Below are 21945 nucleotides of genomic sequence, written 5' to 3'. Positions count from 1 at the left end.
TTGGGAGGGATGGGGAAAGGGGGCCTCCACACACGTGGAGGACTCCTCCTCATGCAAACTGACCTTCTCCTCTTTGGCCATTCCTCCCCCACACTCCCTCTCCTCCAGCCATGCATCGGCTGGGGGAAGGGATAATAATTAAAAAAATTTGCCTTGAATATTTAAAATTGCCCCTCCCAAGAGGGTGTTTTTGTGAGACTTGCGGTTTTGAGCTCCCGGTTTTGATTTACCAATGCGGAGGACCCCATTTCACGCGTGCGGATCACACATTACACTGCCAATAATTTCAATGCAAGAGATAACCTTTGCACAGGGTTTACACGGCGTGCGGGAAATCAATATTTACGGTACGCAGTGTGCGGAAATATTACACACCGGTCCCATGTGCAAACATTGCTGCACTCAATTCAGACATGTCTGCATCCAACGTAAACATTCTGCCCTTCTTCTTTCCTTTTGCTATCAAGCGACCTTTATTTTTCATATCCTCAACAAAGCATCCATGAGGATTAAATCTGACCTGCAAGCCCTGCTTAACCATTTGACCAACAGAAACCAGATTCTTGGTGATATTCGAGACATGAAATACATCGGACAGGTATTTCTTTTTCCCATCCTGCATAGACAAAGGAATTTTTCCAATCTGCACAATAGGATGTGCAGTATCATCACCAGTCTCCACAAATCCTGGTTTTTCCATTTTTCTTGCATCCTCCATCCATTCTGCATGACCTGTCATGTGGTTTGATGCACCTGAGTCAACATACCATACATCATTGCTTTCTTCTGCACTTGTCACAAAATTGTTCATATGCTGCACTATAAACAAGTGCTCATTTCTGTCATCACCTTGTCTACTAGAAGATGCATAATTTTCTTGTTGCGGTTTTCCATTCATGATGTCATTCTGCTTTTTATAGCAGTCTTTAGCCATATGACCCATTTTACCACAGTAGTAGCATTCAACATTACTGTTTGCATTTTGGCCTCTTTACCATCCACCACGACCTCTTTGGCTCCCCCTGCCTCTAGAGTTACCATGTCCTCCTCCATAGGACTGGTTTTCTTGAGTTTGCTGCATATCCTGATTTCTACCACGGCCTCCAAATCGGCCTCCTCTACCTCTGCCTCTACCTCTTCCAGCATTTGAGTAGAAGACAGCTTCTTTTGAAGTTCCTCCTGAAGAAGATGCACCACCATTTCTCTGCTCCTCAAAAATTAGAAGAGCAATCAACTCCTCAAAATCAGGAAATCTTTCACGGACGGAAATGGATGTTTGGAACTATGCATAATCCTTTCCTAGACCATTCAAGGTCACAGAAACTAAATCATCATCTTCCACTAGCGACCCAATGGAAGCAAGTGCATCTGCAATCTTCTTCATCTTCATGTGGTAGTCATTGATGCTCATATTTTCTCTTTGCACATTATGCAACTCTTGCTTGAGCTGCATTTTCCTGGCTTGCGTATTTGTGCTATACATTTTTGACAAAGTATCCCATGCCTCCTTTGGCGTACTTGCATCCTGAATATGCACAATCATAGAGTCTGAAATACTGATAGACAGCCAGTACATAACTTTCCTGGCTCTCTCATGCCATGCTTTGAATGCCTGCATTTGTTGTTGATTGGGAACATCAGGAAGAACTAGTTCTTCTTCATTTCCTGCAACAAATTCCCAATATCCTTTTCCCATAAGGAAATTCGTCATTCTAAACTTCCATGCCTGGAAGTTATTCTTGTCAAGCTTTTCAGTGACAATCTGTGACAGAGAATCAGACGCCATTACAGAATACTGCAAAAAATTCTGTCACTGCAAAAAACACAGCTTCACCCTCACAAGGGCAAATCTGCAAAAACTGGCGAAAGTGGTATTTGACCATACAGTCACTTCCTAGTGACGATTTTGCATAAACAGGAACCAAGGATGATTCTGAAACTCCCAATGTCTCTGCGTATAAGCATACGATGCAATTTCTACAGTAACTTTTCACCGACCTATAGAACAGTGGCTGCACAGCATAAAACTGAGCCTTTTCCTGAGTGCGTGCAGAAAACTTCCGCCTCCAAAACAGGCCCCGAAATGGCCTCAAATCAAAAAAATACTGCCCTCTTGCTTCACCGCAAAGGGCGTCTCAACCTGAGACAATGCACTCTTGCAATTTTCGGCTGTGCTACCTGCAGAGATCTGCTCCCAAAACAGAAAATGAAAGCAACACTGCTCCTCTTACCAGAACACCGCGAGCTTGGCTTGCTTTCTTAAGCTCCTTACCACGAACAAGGCTCTGATACCATGTCAAGATTGTGGGAGAGAAGGAAGGAGTCTCACTTGTAGCTTTCTTGCTTGCACAATGGGGGAATACACACAAGGGTGGAGGCTGAAAACATTTTTCCTCTTCTTAGTTGTGTAAGCCAAAAGAACTCTCATACAAAGAAATAGAAGAACCCTATATATGGGTCTCAAACCAAACTCAACTAACTAAGGTGGCATACTAACGGAGCCACGAACTAGAGTAGATAAGGATAGCTATCATGTAGCTATTATTCATGGGTGGTGTACCAACCGTGTCTGCAACTGACAAGTCGGTGACATAAATACACAACGGTCACCCTGGCGTATCACGAGTGGAGCTCGATATCTCAACAATCTACGGGGGCTTCGCTATTCCTTGTCCTCGGCGGTTTCCTGGTTGTCACCTTGAGCATCCTCCCCACCTTCCAGAAGCAGGAGTTCGCCCACACCTATGCCATCTACGGGGGCTTATTTATCTCGGTCTGATACCTATGGGGCTGGGCTCCGAATGGCACCATGCCCGACATATGGGACGGCATCGGCTCAGCCACACCAGCTTGGGGGGCGTGTTGCTCGCGATGTTTGCACCCAGGAACTTGTCTCAAGCATGATGGCCTTTCTCCTTGAGGTCAGGTTTACCAAGCCTAGAAAAAAAGTTCAGCTTTCTAAGGAAGAGATTAAGCAGCTTTGCTAGTATTCCAGAGACATCTTTCTCCAGCAGCCCTACTAGGCCTGGAAAATAGGTTCAACTTTCTGAGGAAGAGACTAAGAAGCTTTGCCAGTATTCCAGAGATATCTTTCTCCAGCAGCCCAATCTGTTGGAACTTGAAGCATCCATAAAGATTTGTGAGATCAATCTATCCAGAATGTGCTGCAATTTCTTGGCTTTTGTTTGCTCAAAATATTGGGATCTCAGCTATAAAGTGGCTATAATCCCCTCAATGGAGTTGCTGGAAGTCAATGTATCTAGAACATGAACAAGTAAGAGGGATCCAGTAGTATTGAACACCTCAGTTGGAGGAAAGTAATCCTTCAAGATGTTTGTGGTGTTCACAGTGGCTATAAGCAAACTGCATTGATGGGACACAGTTCAAAAGTTGAGAAAGAAGGCTTTGATGCTTATCCTGATTGTTCAGGATGAAGATGACAAAGTTAATCTTTCAAAAACCAAGTTTTTGAGTCCTGTGATATAAGAAGTTTCTTTTGGAGTTGCTTTTGTAGAGCTTTTAGAAGTCTTGAAATGAACAGTCAGATCTATTTTTCGAAAAAGTAGATATTACATATCCAATTCATGGAGTCCTATATTAATGATGCAATACAGTTCTGTTTGTTGGTCATGGATGGTGATGCACAATCAGATCATTATTAGGAGTCCTTTGAAAAATTATTCAGCTAGCTGCTGTTTAGAATCACTTCCAGAGTGGGCTTTCTTGGTTCTTGGAGTTTCATCCAAGCAATGCTTTTGGGTCCTACATTTACCCACATTTTTAACAGCAAGTCACTCAGTGAGTATAAGCAAACCGGTTACATTAACTCAATTAGTTTCGATGCTAAGAAGGCCATTCTATATTTTCCCAAAATAAGAGTGGGAGATGATACAGAGAGGTTGTTTAGAAACATGGTAGCTTACGAGAGCCACTTAGCAGATAAGCTTCCTCTCTCTCTCTCTCTCGTCCTCGTTCGTTATTCCATTAATCAGCGTCTATATTCTAGCTGATGATACATGGTTTCATTTATATTCTAGCTGATGATACATTGTTTTGTTTATATTCTTTCCAGCTGATGAGGGTCTATATTCCAGCTGATGACACATTATTTCGTTTATATTATTTCCAGCTGATGACACATTATTTCGTTTATATTCTTTCCAGCTGATGAGCGTCTATATTCGAGCTGATGACAAATTGTTTTATTTATATTATGTTCATGGGGCCCCACATGTGTTATGTTTTCTATAGAGCGGCGTCGCGAACCGTCTCTATAGACCTTGTGTTGTTCTAATGTCACTGTAATGTTTTTCTTTAAGTTTTGATGTGACAGATATACTACTTACATCCCAAGTTCAGTTGAAGGAATTTCTTTGAGATTTTATCTTTTGCAGTGATGCCGCTTATCCGTATTTTACATGTTGTACATTTAAGAGTGATAAAGCTCTTTTGATGCCTCTGAATAGGCTGTTGTAATTCAGGAGTGATATAGCTCCTGAGTGATGTAGCTCCGTTGTAATTCACGAGTGATGTAGCTCATTTGATGCCTATGAATAGACTCTTGTAAGTTCAACTTTGTAATTTTATATTTTGAATATTAATATAATGGTAGGTCTATATAGAGCTTTGGGTTTTTCCCTTGAGCCCCCAAGGGTTTTTCCATCCATAGTAAGGGACCTTTATTTGAGCAGGGGTGTTAGCTATATATAGTCTGTCTATATATGGTGCCCTAGGTCCCCTCTATATATTCCTATCATGTGTGCTCAGTTGACACACTTCTTCTTCTCTCTTCTCTTCCTTTCGTCTCTCGTACCTTGTGTTGTTCTAATGTCACTGTAACGTTTTTTTTTCTTTAAGTTTTAATATGATAGATATACTGCTTACATCCCAAGTTCAGTTGAAGGAATTTCTTGGAGATTTTATATTTTGCAGTGATGTCGCTTATCCTTATTTTACATGTTGTATATTTAGGAGTGATAAAGCTCTTTTGATGCCTCTGAATAGGCTGTTGTAATTCAGGAGTGATGTAGCTCCTTTGATGCCTATGAATAGGCTCTTGTAAGTACAACTTTGTAATTTTATATTTTGAATATTAATATAACAATAGGCCTATATAGAGTGTGGGTTTTTTATGGGACCTAAAATGGGCCGGCATTGGCTATGGCACTAGCTGGACCTCATGCTCATGACACACAAACACCCTCACGGCCTTGCGGACCAGGAGTGTCAATCTAATGCTGAAGGACAAACTGCCCTAAAGCTTAATCTATGCGTTTATAGTTTATAGTCAAACGTTTCCCTTAAACTCCTCAGAGGGAGAACCTTTACACATTGGCAATGCCACGATCACACACATATGGAGGTAGCCTCTCGATAGAAACACCGTGGCCCCACTGCAGCTCTCCTATATCGCAGGGATTAGCCCTTTGATGTGCTGCTAAACATACAAAACAAACGAGCACAAACTCCTCTCTTTTATATCTTTCGTATTTCCAGGAGATGTACCATGTGTCCTCACTTAACAGTCCCTTAGGAAAACCGACCCTCTACCCTACGCAAGGGATAACCTCACACTCTCAATCGTGGGTCAAAGTCCTAAGAAAACAATTACTATGCAGTCCATGAGATTTTCCTTTGAAACCATGAACCATGCGTAGTGCATAATGTGAATGGTTTAGTGCACAAACAAAAGAAATTCAACATTGTGCATCGTGTGAAACCAATCTTTTCATGATTTCCATGCTAGCGTTTATGTATTGCAAAGAGAACAGACACCGAGCCTTACGCTCATGCTGCCTTTTCCTTTATTTTAAAACAACGTCCTATAGGCATGATGCAACACATAAATCGGATTTTAGAATCATACTTTGATGCTCAAACTCCCCTCTCACCCTACCGCTTAATGTTTTGCAATCGTTGATAGGTGAAAGAGCGATTTTATGTGTATTTCTTTATAAAGAAAGCGATAAACACGGACAGAAACATAGAAATGAGGATAAACCAAGGCCAACCTCGTGCTCTACCTTCATTATACATTGCACAAACACTTATGTATTTTTTTGGAATTTTCCTTTGACCGTTTTCTAATTTTCTCCCATTTAAAACCCATTTTTCACCATTTTTTGGTATTTTTTTCCTATTATCTTCAATAAAAAATGACTAGAAATTAAGATTGATTGTGGGCTGTGGCCCTTAGGTTCCTTGACAGCGAAATTTCAGATTTTGTTGATGTTATATCTCATATTTCTCATTTATTTTGCAAAAAAAAACCCATTTTACCCCTTAAATGCGTGTTTTACGGGTTTTATACCACTAATTTCAGCCATATCACTTATGATTTTTTGATTTTCAGAGCATAAACTGATAAAACTCATAGCAAACAACAACATAATGCATATTTAGCCCATGGGAACAATATTTCATCAATCAAATAGCATAAAAACTCATTTTTTCTTCATAAAAATTGAATTACCGCTTAGGCTTCATGCCGCGGGATCTCGGTTTGGGTACGGGACTGTGGGTCAGCCCTCATTCAATGTCCAGCATCTTCAAAATCAGCAATCTTCATGTCTTCATTGATCCGGAAGCAATCCGGTCTCATCCAGACAAGCTTTCCTTCACCATTCTTCATTTTCCTCTTGCACACAAGAATAGCCCCTTAGGAGAGAGAGAGGGAGGAGAGAGAAAGACTAGATCTAGTTCTCTTCATTCCCACAGCCATTTCACGGGCGAAGACAGGTGATAAGACCAGCAAAGAGGGAGAAGATCAGGGGTATGATCAGTTGTCATGTGGGTTACTTGCAGGCTGCAATCTCCATCCATCCCCATGTTGGCGTAAATTCTGGCGTGAAGATGGCGCCTTCTTCCTCCATCCTGTCTCCACATTTTTTTATCTTGTATGCTTAAAATTTTGAGGGGGGGGGGGGGGGGGAACTCAAAAGGCATGCCCAATTTTGGCCTCCCAAGTGTCCACCTTTTCATATCTTGCCAATTTTGTGGCCATTTTCCCGTCCGGGCTCCGGTTTGAGTGCTGTAAATTTCTAGGCGTCCAGCTTGACATCCCGCATTGAGTGGTAACTCCTGACAACCCGCACAACAGTCTGAAAATTTATCAAAAATCAACAAGTGTCGCTCGGGCACCTTTTAAGAGTTGTATTTCACTTTGTGCTTAAAATCGTCCTAGCTTGAGCCACCGCCTTCGATGTTAAATATTTTTCCCCTAAATTTTAGATTTTTTGGAAAATTTTAGGGACATCCCGAGCTTAGAACTCCGTTCTCATTGGCGACCATGGGATAGGGCGACTCAGCCCGTCGGATCCCACAACAGATCTGCACAAAACAACCAAAGGAAGCATCAAGCTGATACAAAATAGACATATACTAAAACACAGCACAATGCTCACCCTACTACCTGATAAAACCAAGGCATGACATCCACAAGGAGTAGGCCTAGCATAATCTGATAGAAGGTCCGAAGCTAGTCATTAACCAACTGCTCCAACACGGCCAAACTAAAAAGAACTGTCAAAGAGGTCACCCTAAGTGGTGGTCTGAACTACCTACCTAACTAAGGACAACACAATTAGGAGCTCCTACTAGGCGAGGACTCCTATAGCCTGATCAAGAAGTATTTTCTTTTAGCACATTTCTTCTTTTAGGTTTTTATTTTTCCATACCTGGGCATGTAAAAAGCAGGGAGCTGAGCGTAGTGACCTAAGGAGAACAGGGCATCGGCCTCAGGTCCTGTCTTGGTACCCAAGAACCTACCAAGCCCTCGCAAGGTGACACTTAATCCTTTTCTGACGCTCACTTTTATTTTCGCTCCAACCTTCCTTAATTTCTTCTTTTCCAACAAGATGCCACCCCTAGGAAGATAAGGCATCGACCCCGAGTCTAACTCGTCCCCAGGAACCTACCAGGCCTTCACAAGGCGATGATCAGCTGCGTATAAATTTTCCTTTCTTTTCTTTTCTATTTTTATAGGGGGTTAGAACCCCTTTTTACACACCTTCATATATATTTATTGTCTTTGAGATATTCAAGGTTTCTTTCATTATCTTTTTTCCGTCGGCAGGCTTCTCTAACTATCTCACAACTAACAAGAACTCCTAGAACGGCTGCCTAGCAGGCTAGCAGAACAGGGTCACTAGAACTACCTTCTCAAATAGGTCTTTCAATGCCTGGCAATGTCTTTACAAGAGGCAATGACTACTTAGACCTCCCTCAAACATACTAAACCTAAACCTTGGGACTTCATGCCTTGGATGCCGGTCCCCAACAAGAAAAGAAAATCTCCTACAAGCACACAGACACATATAGCAGAAAACCACGGTACTCGAAAATAAGAGATATCACCTGGATAGGGCCACGAGAAGCTTCTACGCAACAAAGGCTCCTTCCCAGCTCTTCTTTGAACCTGTCTCGCACAGAACTACAACAAGAAACCATTAACCGCACCTGTACTATACAGACAACTGGCCCTCTTGGCCTAATGAAATAAATCGATGCACTACAAAAACTAATCGGCCCTCTTAGGCTAACAAAATCTGGATGTAATATCCAAAGCAGCTAACCTTCCTAGCTTAAAACTAGATAGGTCATTTTAGTCCACGTAATACTGATGTCCTTGGCATATACATCACACCCTATCAGACTACCCAGGGTGCCGAGGATAGCATATCATAGGTCGACTAGCCCCATGCTACGCATGCAAGTCAGCTAAAAGCTTGATCTTGTATTTTTTGATCTTAGGTTTTTATTTTTTAAGCTACAAGTCCAAGCCTTTCCACAAATAACTCACCAATAAGACCCATCCCTTCTTGGGCACTATGAGCTAAATGAATGGCCTCAGTGGGCTCACATGTCCTACATTTATTGCAATCCAAATAAACTGGTCCTTCAAGCGGATGAGTTGCTCTTTTGAGAGAAATAATCATAGCGTTATACTCATTCAAACCTCCCCTATTTGGGTTTTCACATAAATCAGTGTTGTGACCCAAACTAGGTAGACCTTCAAGCCTAGGCACATCACATGGGTGTATCCCAAGGCAATGTATATTGTCAGATGTATATCCAGTCTTATCCTCTTGGGGGTTCGACAAAATATATCCAGATGGGATCCTTGGCCTTGCATCTGACACTCCTGCCACACTTTTGGAGATTTTGGGTCTCCAAGCCCATCTCACATTTCCCTTAATATTCTTGCATTCCCTCAATTTGCTGCACTGGTCTAATGAACTCAATGCAAACTTATCCCTATGGCCAAATTGCCTCACATCCTTATGACCTTTGTGAAGCATAGGTGGACTTTTAGCATTTTGCATCCTCTTTACAAAAGATGTCTTTACTTGTTTACGTCCATACTGTAAATTTTTTCTCATAAGAACCATGCTTTCACTGAAGGGAACAACATCCACCCGGAAGCATGATTCCGACACCAAAGGTCTCTCAAGAGCCTTACTAGCAACAAAATTAGAACCACATACAGAATGCTTATCAACACTCATAGGCCCATTGGTTCCATCCATGTTGCCATCACAACTACCTCTCGTGGAAGTGTTGCAAGACCTAATGGGACTTACATGGCTTGGAACCTTTTCGCTGAGAGGCATGTTATTACTACTCATAGGATGGCCATTCTCTACTTTGAGATTTTGGCCACCAAGGTTCCCCTCATAGGCTGCCTTGGTATCAACAAGTGAGCTGTCTTCTTGCAGAAATGTTTGGAAGCTAGGATGCACTTGTACTGAGCAGGGAAAACTCCAAAAGTTTTCCCAACATCTCTGAATATGACCCTCATAATCAATGGCATGCATTTTTGCTTCCCTTAACGACTTAGGATTCCACAGTCCCACTTGGATTTGCGTATTAATCTCTAAGCCATTCAGAAAAAGCTCACATAGCACATCATCTGGTAGTGCACTGGCTCTTCTTGACCAAAGCCTAAGAGTACTATCAAAGGCTCTAGCATACTCTTTAACAGAAAGATAAGACTCCTGTCTAGACTGCATAAGCTGCCCTAAGACCTGAATCATAGGGAGCTTCTTTTCATACTCATCTAGAAATCTATCACAAGACTCCTCAAATGATTTGATCGACCCTCTTGGGAGGCTCTAGTACCATTTCCTTGCCTCTCCCTTTAGGGTACTTGGGAATATGAGCATTCGATGTATATCATCGGATCCTCATTTGGCAACCCATAAAACACTGGGAGATCCCTATAAAGAGGAGGACATTTAGTCCTCCCCTTGGGGATCAACACCGGGTCATTAAAATCTTCATATTCATCACGGTCTGGGTCCAGCCTCTTAGAATCTTTAACCTCTTCCAACCCCACCCTTTTCGATATAGGGAGGTTAATACCCTCATTGACATCCCTTTCTGCTAACTCACTGAGTGGTCTAGGGAGTCCTATAAGTTTCACAAAATCTTCAAAAACCATATGAACCACTTCTATCAGCAACTCAGAAGACCAAGCCCTACTCCAACCATCCCTTGGAAGAGGAAGATCCATCGTTGAAAGCTTCTTATAGAAGGCAAACTTCTGCAACTGATAGTGAACAAAGAAAGAATGGTCCGGAGGAACATACTCCTGAAAGTGCTCAAAGGTAGAGCATAACAAATCCATCCTAGACTGCAATCTTTCCACTTTATCTTGAAACAAGGGACACAATGTGGCTTGTCTTTGGAGAACTGCCAAGTCCTGCTGAGAGATAGAAGGAATAATAGGAACATTGGGGCTTGGAGGAAAGGACCGTGACGGTGTCAGTTGGTCTTGCAACTGCTTAATCTGGGAAGCTTGTGATTCCACTCTGTTATGACAATCTATAAGGCTGACAGTTTTGTATTTAAAAGAGTCTGAAACTCTTGAGCTTCTTTAGACATTCTCTCTTTCTCCTCTAAGACTCGAGTGACCTCTGACTCAGCTTTTGTTAACTAAATCTTCAAAGAATATATATATTCTCTCTGGGTCTCAATCATCTGGGTCTGCTGCTCCATCTGCTTAAACAGATCTGCAAATGTGTCTTTAGCAGAGGCTAACTTTGAGGTTGCCTTATGCAACTAGTCTCTGGACTACATCAGTTCTTCATAGAAAGAAGTATATAGCTGTTGATGTAACGTGTCCACTAGAATCATCCCGGACACGTCTTAGCAGTCCATCGGGAAGGATGTCTAGAAAGCTCCGCCCGGCACTCCCATGGAATGTTACAGGACTTGCGATCTAGGTCTTCCCGCGTCTGCCACGTAGCGGAAGTATCCTGGGCGTTCCCACTTAGGATCGACCTGAATTTGGGTTTTCCTGTTTGGTCATTAGCTAGCAACAACTAGCGTCAGACCCGAGCGAACTACTTTATGCAGAAACGCCAGATCCGAAGCGGATTCACACTGCACTTGGTTCAAGGAGAATGGGAAACGAGAGGGATGCAAGGCTCGACCTCTCTGCCACAAGGCATAGTCCCATTCCGTTCCCCTAAAACAGCATAAATCGGGTAGGATGTAACTCTAGGTCATCGTCTTCGTTATTCCCTTTGATGCTGAAGATCAACCTGCTGTTCGTCGAAGACTTTGAGAAAAGTTCCCGGCTAACCGGGACCACCCATCCGTAGGACGGACCCATGGTCCATCCTCCGCACTTTCCTCGGTTTGTTTTAGTTATGTAATTGCCTACCACATTAGTTTGACATATACAAACAGCTTCTTTGATTAGCCCTGTTATGCACTGGTTCCTTCACGTAATCTTATCACAGGACATAAAGAAAACAATGCCAAACAACTTCTTTATTATCATTTTATCCTTTTATCTTTGAAATACAAGGAGTTCCCGCCCGTAGGCGTATTCATAATCCGCCCGAAGGCTATCCAGTAATCCACCAGGGATCACTAATCCAAGTTTCCGCCCGTAGACTAGTATGCGGGCCTCGAGATCCAATCCCGAGTCACGTTAGTCTCTTGTGCAGGGCCCGGAAGGCGAGGGATTTACAGCCAGAGCCCCCCCTGGCACCCAAGCGTCCTCCTGCTCCAAGTAGAACTCAACGGAGAGACCTCTCACGGCGGGTTCGGTCCACGTTCCCGGCGCGGCTAACAACCCCCTTGGTTAGGGTCAGGCAGGCAGTCGAGGGTAACTGAAGCTGCCTCTCCCTTCAGGCTTCAACCTGAAGTTTTAGATATCTTTTCATCCTTTAGTTCCTTGAGCAAACAATGCAAACAGTGCTTTCTAAACTATTACAAGCACAATCAATTCCAGTGGTCGTTTTATTTGGCCAACTGTTTAAAAAGTGAATCATTCTCTCCGAATGCATCCAGCATTCGACCTGGGATCAAATTGCGACTTTGGCAAGATCCCCAAGGGTTTGTTTGTTCACCCTTTTATCCTTGGGTTAGGGCCATACCCTGTTAACCCAACTTAATCAATACCTTAGGTAATAGTAAATCCTGGCGACCATGTCGCTTCAATTTATTGATTGGTCATTTGCTTTCAGGTAAATACCTAACTCTCCTTTTTCTTGGTAATTATTCCCCAAGAAAGGTGAAGTAACAGGATGATTACTCATCCTCCTATAAGTTAAATTCTTTCAATAACTTGCCAACCTCATTTCGAGAAATGACAAAAACTCTCTTGTGGACAGATCTCAAGTTTATACGATGTTGCAACTTTTTGCACATGTGTTGCATCTATTCCACGGGATCATTTCACCCATTGAATGGCGTTATCCGGTCACGGAGTTACCTCCAGACGAGTAGCAAGGTTTAGGGTATCTTCTTACCCAATCCATTCCTAATTATATTGGCCCACGGCCCTAGGAATTTCCAACTCAGTCGGAGTTTCATCATCTGTACGAGTGATCCTTAGGATGAAACCTTAGATCATTTTATGCATGAACATCCAATTGATTCGACATTTCGTGAACATGTGTAAGATCTTTGGGTTTGCGGGTTTAGACTTGGCAACAAGTGTAAAACTAGGTCGAATTCTTATTGCACTTGGCACTTGGGATACCTATCATATCGACTGAACCATGCCCAAATGAATCTCTTGTGGTTTATGTGATTTAGACAACACAATATACTTGTCTTGCGACAAGAATGAACTTTTCCCAAAGGTAATAAACTAGATCAATAGTTCCAACTACACCAATACGTGTAAACATGCGATTCACTGCTTCTACGCATCACATAGTTCACAATAACCCTATCCTTCCTTGGCGAAGTAAAAATGCCTGATAATCTGGACACTAACTTTCCTAGGTCCTACTAGGACTTACATCAAATAATCATGCCACTTGCAAGTCCATAGATCATTTTCGTGCCCTTCTATTCCTTTTCGAATAACATCTTATGGGTGTTAACTTTTCCTCCTGAATCATTACAAGGAAGATCTATCTAAAAATGGGACATGCCATTAATCTTTCCATGCCTAGTAAAAAGGTGTACCTCAATAATTTCAACCTTGTAATGAGGCAACAGTTGTCCTAGGCTCGTCGCTTTTGAATGCACAAAAGGAAACTTACTAATAAGGTCCTGCAAATGCATAGACACCTTATGCTCTTTTCATTAACTCCATTGAACGTACCAATGATCAATTTTCATATCTTAAGCTATCTCTAATAAATGTTCAAATAGCCAATTCATTTTCCAATTGCATTTAACTTGACTAGTTGAATTCGAACATGCATGAGTGCTTCCTAATTCGTGAAGTTATCGTAAATAATTTCAATACTTTTGTGTGGAATCCAAATAGATAAAACCTGGACTTGCGGACTCCGGAAAATATCCACGTATGCTCGGGGTGAACCTCCCGCATCGCACCTTGTGATCTTTCTAGAGGCCATCGCGAATTCGATCTCCAGTTAGCCTTTGTGGATTTCAACTTTTTGCCTTGGCTTGCAGTTTTTATGACCTTGGTCCGTCTCCCTTGTATGCGCAATTTCCTTTGAGATATGGCTTCCTTGACCGAAGTTCTGACTTGCGGAATTTGACTTGGGAAGGCCTTAGGGTTCTTATGAGGTCCTTTGGACAATGGAGGTTTGAGAGCTTTAATCCACCTTGAAATTCCGGGTTTAGGAAGGATTTTGTGGGCCTTGCGGAAAAAGGGAAACTCTGAATCCCAAGCCTAGGGCCTTATGGGTGATTAGTGGGAAGGGCCTTTATGGGCTTCCTCTCTTATTCTTCAAAATCCCGGCCCAAGGATGACTGGTGGGAAGGGGTTTTTGTAGCCCCCTCTTCTTCAAAGTCTCGAGATGGACTTATTGGGTGATTGGTGAGAAGGCTCGTCGCCTCCTTCTCTTCAAAGTCCCGGGGGTGTGGATAGACCTATGGGGGAAATGTAGTGGGAAGGGGGCTTAAGGAAGCCCCCTTAGAAGCTTCCTAGAGAAGCTTCTTAAGAAGCTTCTGCCAGCTGTGTACACGGGGGGGGAAATCGTAATCCAGCGGCAGCGGACTGAAGGGCCGAGCGGCTTCACGGCGGCTATGGTGGACTGGGCGGCAGCGTGGCGGCTGGCGACGGCGACCTCCTCCTTCTCACAGCCGCCCTCCTCCCTCCACGTCCGGCATCCCCTCCTTCACACAGCCCGGCCTCCTCCCTTCACGTCCGGCCTCTCCCTTCACGTCCGTTCAGCACGTCATCTCCCCTTCTCACGCTTGTCCAGCACGTCCGTCCCTTCCACCCCTTCCTTCACACGGTCTGCTGCCCATTGTTCTCATCCCCCCTCTCCAAAAGGGGGTGTTTATATAGGCATGGGGGGAAAAGAGGGCCTCCACACACGTGGAGGACTCCTCCTCATGCAATCTGACCATCTCCTTCCTTGGCCATTCCTCCCCACACTCCCTCTCCTCCAGCCATGCATCGGCTGGGGGAAGGGATAATAATAAAAAAAATTGCCTTGATTTATCCAAATTGCCCCTTCAAAAAGGGTGTTCCCTTGCGGCTTTTACGGTCTCCAATCTCAGCCTCTAATTATCAACGTGGAGACCTCATTTTGAACGTGCATGGTGTGGATTAAGTTACAAATAATTACGAAGTAGGGAATACCCTTGCACAGGGTTTACACGGCGTGCGGGAAGGCAATATTTACGGTACGCAGTGTGCGGAAATATTACAGTTGAACACAAGCTGTCACACTGAAAGTTCAATCGAACTCTGGATGTCATTACAAAGGAATGGAATAGCATATCCTGACACTAAACTGTTTAGTGAAGGGACAGATATTTCCAAAGAACCCTCTCTATGTGCCCTGAACAAATTATTACATGTGAGGTAAGCAAAGAGGTCACTGCCAGATGTAGCAGGAATTGTGACTAAAGGAATAACTGAGGGATTTTTATCTGCCACACGCTTCAAGTGCTTCTACTGAATTACCAGTGGAGGAGGGGAATCAAGATCCTCTATGTCCATAGATTCGGACTCTTCTGAAGGTGGAGGGGGAGGTACTGGATCAGATAGAGGAGGTGGTAGCACTCCCTTCTTAAGACCTGAGTATGTCAAGAAAGCATATAGGTAGGAACCATAAGTGACATTTGTGACATTCCCTCTGGTTACTTTGCCAAAATGTTGGTCCATCTTTCTAAGCAGGCAAGTACTCCAATCAATAGCCACCCCTTTTAACACCATCCTGGAAGCTGTGATGAGTTATTTGGACAAATAATGAGATGGTGTTTTGGCAGACATAAACCTGTCTTGGAGGAACTAGCAGACTAACTTCCAAAGAGGATCGGTGATCATGGAAAAATATAATGAGATGGTATTTTGGCAGACATAAACCTATCTTGGAGGAACTGGCAGACTAACTTCCAAAGAGGATCAGTGATCATGGAAAAAGATACTCGTGAAGTGTTTATCACTTTCTTGACATCCAAAATCTCTTTGGTTTGCTTTTGTAACAGCTTGAAAATCTCATCATTGGAGAATAATTGTCTAGCTGTAACAAAGGGCTCTCGTTTGTAGGGAAGAGACAAAGCCTTCCCTAACCCTCAAGGTGTCAATACCATGGAAGCACCATGAACCAAGCCCGACTTCTTACTGTATGATGCAAGAAACTCATCACATAGGGATGGATCATCTGGAATCAATGGGAATGAAGCAGCCACCAAAGTCGCAAGTCCTGCTTTCGCTATAGGCTCAAAAGCCAGTAGGGAAGAATAATCCCTACTGATCAACAGGACATACTGGATAGGAGAAGGAGCGTGAGGGGCCATTCAAATGGAAAACACACACACCACAACACAGACAATCACAAAGAATGCCTGCAAAATAACCAAAGGGCTATCAAAAAGAAATCAATCAAAAGAAGGACACACACATATAGACGTAACTAACCAATTTACCACCCCAAACAACCCACATCTTAGAAAAAATTCAGCATGACCTTGATACTTATGCAACCGAAAACTTCATGCGATGCAACAAGCAGGCACCCAAAACCCTGTATCATCCAAGAGAGAGAAAAAACTACAACCGCACCCGTAATCATAGCACATAAGCAATCCATAATACCATAAAAATCTAAATCAGGACCTGACCATAACTTTGACCAACAATTTTAACTTAGAGGACTTTATGCGCCCATTCCACGAAGCTTGTTTATTAAAAAGGGGGGAAAAGTATAGTGAGGGGAGATGGTTTTAATGAAGGGTTCATTTTAGGAAATTATTAACAATGGGTGACATTTTATCAGGTTATAAACCTTAATAAGAAACAGCAGTTCCTTCTTAAAATTTTAATTACAATTTATTAGGGTGAAGTAGTGCTTTATCAAAACCCAGACTGCGATTCCCAGACTGGGGTCTCTAAATGCAAATTCATTAATTAAAAATTAATGGTAATGTGGAGTGTGTTTTTTCCATTGTGTGCTTTTTTGTGATGACTGGTTCATTTTTATTAACAATTAAGGTGCCTCTTAAGTGCACGTAGCGCGTGCAAAGTGAAAGGCTGGTTGATTTTAAATTATTAGAAAATTGTGTGTTTAGCGCGAATGCGCGTGAAAAAGTGGGTGAATATAGTTCATTTTAGCAATTAATTGTGATTAAGGGATAATCAAAATAAATACAGGGAAAAAATAAATACCTAGTAGGGATGTGTATGCAAAAGACTGAAGGAGTAGTCCCAAATGCAAGGAATCCAGTTTTAAAAAAACAAACACCACTAACTCGAAAAAATCAAGCACCTTAGTGTTTTTGTTTTATTTAGATTTTATTTTTATTTTTTTATTTTGTTTTTTAATGGTTTTTTTAATACAAAATATTCATTGAACCACCCAACATTGATAAATTTGTATTATAGACCTAACCTATGTCCAAAAATAATTATTATTAAAAATATATAATTAACTTCTAATCACATTTAGCCATAGAGAAAAATAAATTCATTATTAAGTTTAGATCTAACAATATGGTATGTGTAGTAGATATTGGTATTAAGATACCAATATGAAACTATTATATCCCCTTACAATCGATTCTCTCTTCAAGATACCTCCACCTAGGTCCCATGAGAGGAGGCACCTTATGAGTGTTGCAATGGTCACAACAGTGAGTGCATTGGTAACCTGCATGTTGATTTGATACAAACCATTAGTTTTTTACTTCTAATCATCATTATAGTGGAAATAAAGGACAGTATGTAACAAAGACCCAAAAGAATAACAAAAATAGAAGTGATACCCAACAAAATCTAATACAAAGGCAGGCTTGAAATTTCCTAGAGTTGGTTTGAATGTGACTTTAGTTGTTACAACAAGGGGTGCCATCATCATACGTAGTCTTTAAAATTCCATGACATGATGTAGAGTCTAACTTGTCATTCTATTGGATACAACCTCATCACCCATATGTTAACTCAGCTACTCTTACTTGCTTTTATACTCACTTTCTTGCTCAATAAAATCACACAAAAAACAATTTGAATAATTTACTACTATTATAGTGTGAGAGGCCATAGAAAAATTTATGCTCTTCAAAGAGGACTAGAATAAATAAAGTCAAGTGATAGACAATTAGAACTTAATAGTAATGGTTTACAAATTTAGCAAGTGAAAGTAATGGTCCTTCTAGATGTTTGGTGTTTTAAGTCTTACATGTGTGAAGGGTCAATGTGAATAAGAATATTGACACTCATGAATTAAGCATGCTTTTAGTATGTAATACTTGAGAAGTGGCTACTTTCATTCTAAGAATTAGAATTTCCCATTTTTGAATGTCCTAATATGCTCAATACATTGAAACTTTGAACACATTTACAATTTAGGAAATTTAGGTACTGTCCAAAACCTATTCCAAGAAAATTCATTTTGTATATTTGGGGTATACTCCCAATGGTATACAATTGTATTCTACATACTTCATTTAGCAGAGTTGACCAAGCATTATCAAACATTTTGATTAGAGCTCCTCACCATCATTAGCCTCAAACTTAAAGTGGGAGTTTTTTGTTAACTCAAGTTGTTGATACCCATAGACACGCTTAGGGATAAACCATCTTCCCCCATAGGCTTGTTGGGACCATGCCATTGCCATAAAGAGGACAAGAGACAAAGACACCCCCCAATACCAATTTCGGGGGAAGTTGTAGATGTCATCATACCCATAAATTGTGGGCCTGAATGTGTTGAACGTGAGCATCACAAATCGGCAAAGAGAGACGCCAACAATAAAAACAAGTAGGAGAGGTTGGCAGTGCAAATCCCACATGACATTTGCTATGATCTGGGGAAGCAACCACCAAAAGAGCACCACTTGTAGATAAGTTTGTAGGCCACTTGTCCACCACCAAAGTACCAACCCTACGATAAAATAGGCGGGTAGACCGAATAGCCATATAGGAAGCTCATTGGCCTTGACATTCTCACTTTTTGCATCATCCACGCCCATTCTTGGTTTTCGTCGCAATTTAAGGGCCACGATGAGGACCAAGGCAAGGTAGGCAGAGATGAGGAAGAAGTCGCTGATGACGGGGGTGATCCATGCCCATGACGTGAGCAGAAACTTGTAGTTAAGCCTATTATAATACTTAAGGGGTAGATAAAGGGCCCTAATCCATCGGAAACCCAAGATGGAGATTTGTGCAACGAGGCCGAGGGTGGAAATGTAGTAGCCGTGCACGTGCCTGCTGGTGTAGTAGATCTGGACGATCACCAGGGCAAGCTCCACAATAATGCTTCCGAATTTGATGGCAAGAGTGGCGATGTAGAGGGCGTGCTGCTCTTTGATGTTCTTTTCCAGGGCATGGATCTTCAAGGGCGAGAAGAAGAGAGGATCTTGGGGCTGTCGCAGGCTCTCAAGGCTACCCTCTACAGTCGTTTCAAGAAATCCTATCTTAGGATACTTCATCTTCAGCACTATCCGTATCTCACAGTCACTGCTGAAGTTCGTGCTCCTGCGCCGGTCGAACACAATTAATTTATATTCTTCATTCTTCACAAGTTGAAAGATCGAACTAGGCGCAACTAGGTTTTTTCATACACATCCAGCTTACGATGAAGTAATTATTACCATTCTTGTGGCTGGTTACTGGATGTGAGCGCTGATCTGCAAGCCACCATGCATACATCTCCGGTCATGGAGTTGAGGACGCCTGCCACCCGAAGGGCCACGTACGCTCGCGAGAGCCTTCCTGCTCCCCGGAGGTTCGCGTTGCCCGACACGTGGCCGACGGCTGCCGGCGCGGCGTAGCCTAAGCTCTGCGCGCTCACCAGATCGAAAAAGCCGCCGTGATCCTCTCCGACCACCAGCTGATCCTGCTGCTGCTGCGGATGATCTGCGCCGTCCGTTATTGCTTCGGCCCGCTCCCACGTCCCCGTCACGATGCTCCCGGCCAACCAATCAGAACGCGAGGTCGGTTCGGTTGCCGCCGGGTCATCATGGCTAGGCAGCGCAGACCATGATTTGAGCTGTGCGTCGCAAGCCGTGTCGTACGACACAGCTAACAGCATGTGATTGGCATTTGCAAATCCTACGAACAGTGCTAGAATTGACAATAATGATATCCTGACGACGCCCTCCATGGTCTGCATGAGTAGCTATACAGCTCTCTCTCTCTCTCTCTCTCTCTCTGTGCGCTGGATTTGCATGAGCTTATCGACTTCTTTCTTTCAGACGATCCACCTGAGGATCAACGGTCTCGTCATCATAGCCTGCCTGCTCCGCTAATTGGGCGGAAGACCATTACAGACAAGAAGCATCTGTAATAATTTGAGGTCAACCGTCATATGTCCAGCCGGCTGAGTTCCCAAAGTGCAAGCTGGCAAATTTATCTTGTCGCGCCAGAAGAAGATCAATAACAGCTCTTGTTTTTGCACCAGGGAATTGCAGTAGCTGGCTTCTTGTCTAATGAGTACAAGCGTAATTCACAGTCTACAGTTTTCAGTTTTGTACATCCCTACAAGCAGCGACGAAGATAGCTATCCAAAACGCACTCATTATTTATTGCATGCGTAGAATCATCCAAGCCCAGAATACGTCGCCAAGTCGCATGCACATCTATAGCTCTTAATTTATTCATTCCTGCCTTCAAAAAAGCCCGGTACTCTATATTCAGGTTCTCGCATAATCTCACAATTTGTACGTTTCTATTTGTAAACGTATCTCTTATATGTGCCTGACGAGTGATTAATACTCCTAAAACTTTTCAAGGCTAGTATTGTGAACAGGTTCATCATATAATGAATACTAGCTTCCAAGACCTAGTCTAAAGAGGAAGGGGAACGTGTAATTTTGGAGCACAAATGTACACGGATATTGTTGTTCTCGCTACGATGCTCTTTGGTACCCAACCACGCTTCATATCCTTGCTATCACTCTCTTTAGTACTACTCAACCAAACTTGCGTGAAACAATAAGATTAATATGCAATGATAGTAAATATTGTTTTGATCATTCTTACCCTAGACACCGTTGGTAGATGCGCATAAGTCGCACGTCTAATCAAGCATTTAAAGTGGCTTTTTAAATTCGTGACTAGTAAAAAGTACAATTGGTAGACACCCATAAGTGGGCACATCTAATCAAGCATTTAAAAAGTCTTTTTAAATTCATGATCAATAAAAAGTACAATTCATGACCCAAAACCTCTCGAGTGAGAGAGAGAGAGTCGAGAAGACTTTTCGGGTTCGTCAGCTCGCTTTTCGTCCGAGTAGGTGCGAGTCTGAGTATGTGCGAGTCCGAGTAGGTGCAAGTCCGAGTCCGAGTAGGAGTCCAGAGGGTGTGGAGGAAGCGCTTCTGCTGTGTCTTCTACCTCGAGTCGTGCGTCTCTCTCTGGGCTACACGTTGAAGCATTGCGGTCCCTTTTGGATGCCTGCGCTGCGTGTCTTCTACCTCGAATCGTCTCTCTCCTGTGAAACCCTATCGCAGAAAGAGCGATGGACCGAGATATCAATATGCAGCACGTCAATATAAACCCTGAAGCATTCTGGGCGTGGAACAACAATCAGCTCTGTAAGGGCATGGTGGGTTCACTACATAAATCTTTTGGGAACGTCGTTGGCAACCCATTATTCAATGGTTTATCAGCTCAATACACTCATCAAAATCACCATGGCATCTAGGGAAGGAGTCAAAGTGGAGGTTTCGGAGGTGGAGGAGGCGAATGGGCCTTGGGAAATGGACCAATCAACATGGGAGGCCCTTCGGACCCACTGGGAAGAAGCGGTGGAGGCAGCCCCTACCTCCAAAGGGAGAGCCTCAAAGAAGCTGAGAGGTCTGACAACCATGCAGCTTCTGGAGGTCAGCGAGCTTTCCTCAACAAAGCGAACATCAGGCTGAGGGTGGACCACAAAAAGGGCAATCTGACAACAACAGCATCCCAAAAGCGGGCCAAACTCCCAGTAACTCAAAAACAGACTCCACCACCACAGCAGGTAACAAAGTACCTCTTTTGGTTCCAGCAGGTGAGTTAAAAAAATGCAATTTGCCGTATCAATCTAGGGCTCTAATAGGATTATGTCATGGTGCCCAACC

General features: G+C 42.8%; 1 protein-coding gene across 1 annotated transcript; it reads right to left on the bottom strand.

The window, feature by feature from the left end:
- Positions 1-18372: 18372 nt before the first annotated feature.
- Positions 18373-19994, bottom strand: LOC148012715 (uncharacterized). The gene is made up of 2 exons (XM_087669198.1): positions 19483-19994; positions 18373-19366 (listed from the first exon to the last, which is right to left on the bottom strand). The coding sequence occupies exons 1-2, from the start codon at positions 19992-19994 to the stop codon at positions 18373-18375; spliced, it is 1506 nt and encodes a 501-aa protein (XP_087525324.1).
- Between the last annotated feature and the right edge of the window lie 1951 nt (positions 19995-21945).

Source organism: Lygodium microphyllum, chromosome 27 (genome assembly GCF_053477565.2).
Source record: "Lygodium microphyllum isolate KBCC chromosome 27, Lygodium_microphyllum_v1.1.10, whole genome shotgun sequence".
Taxonomy (NCBI): domain Eukaryota; kingdom Viridiplantae; phylum Streptophyta; class Polypodiopsida; order Schizaeales; family Lygodiaceae; genus Lygodium; species Lygodium microphyllum.
Note: the sequence above shows the minus strand (reverse complement) of the source record. Positions and strands in the feature narration are given on the sequence as shown.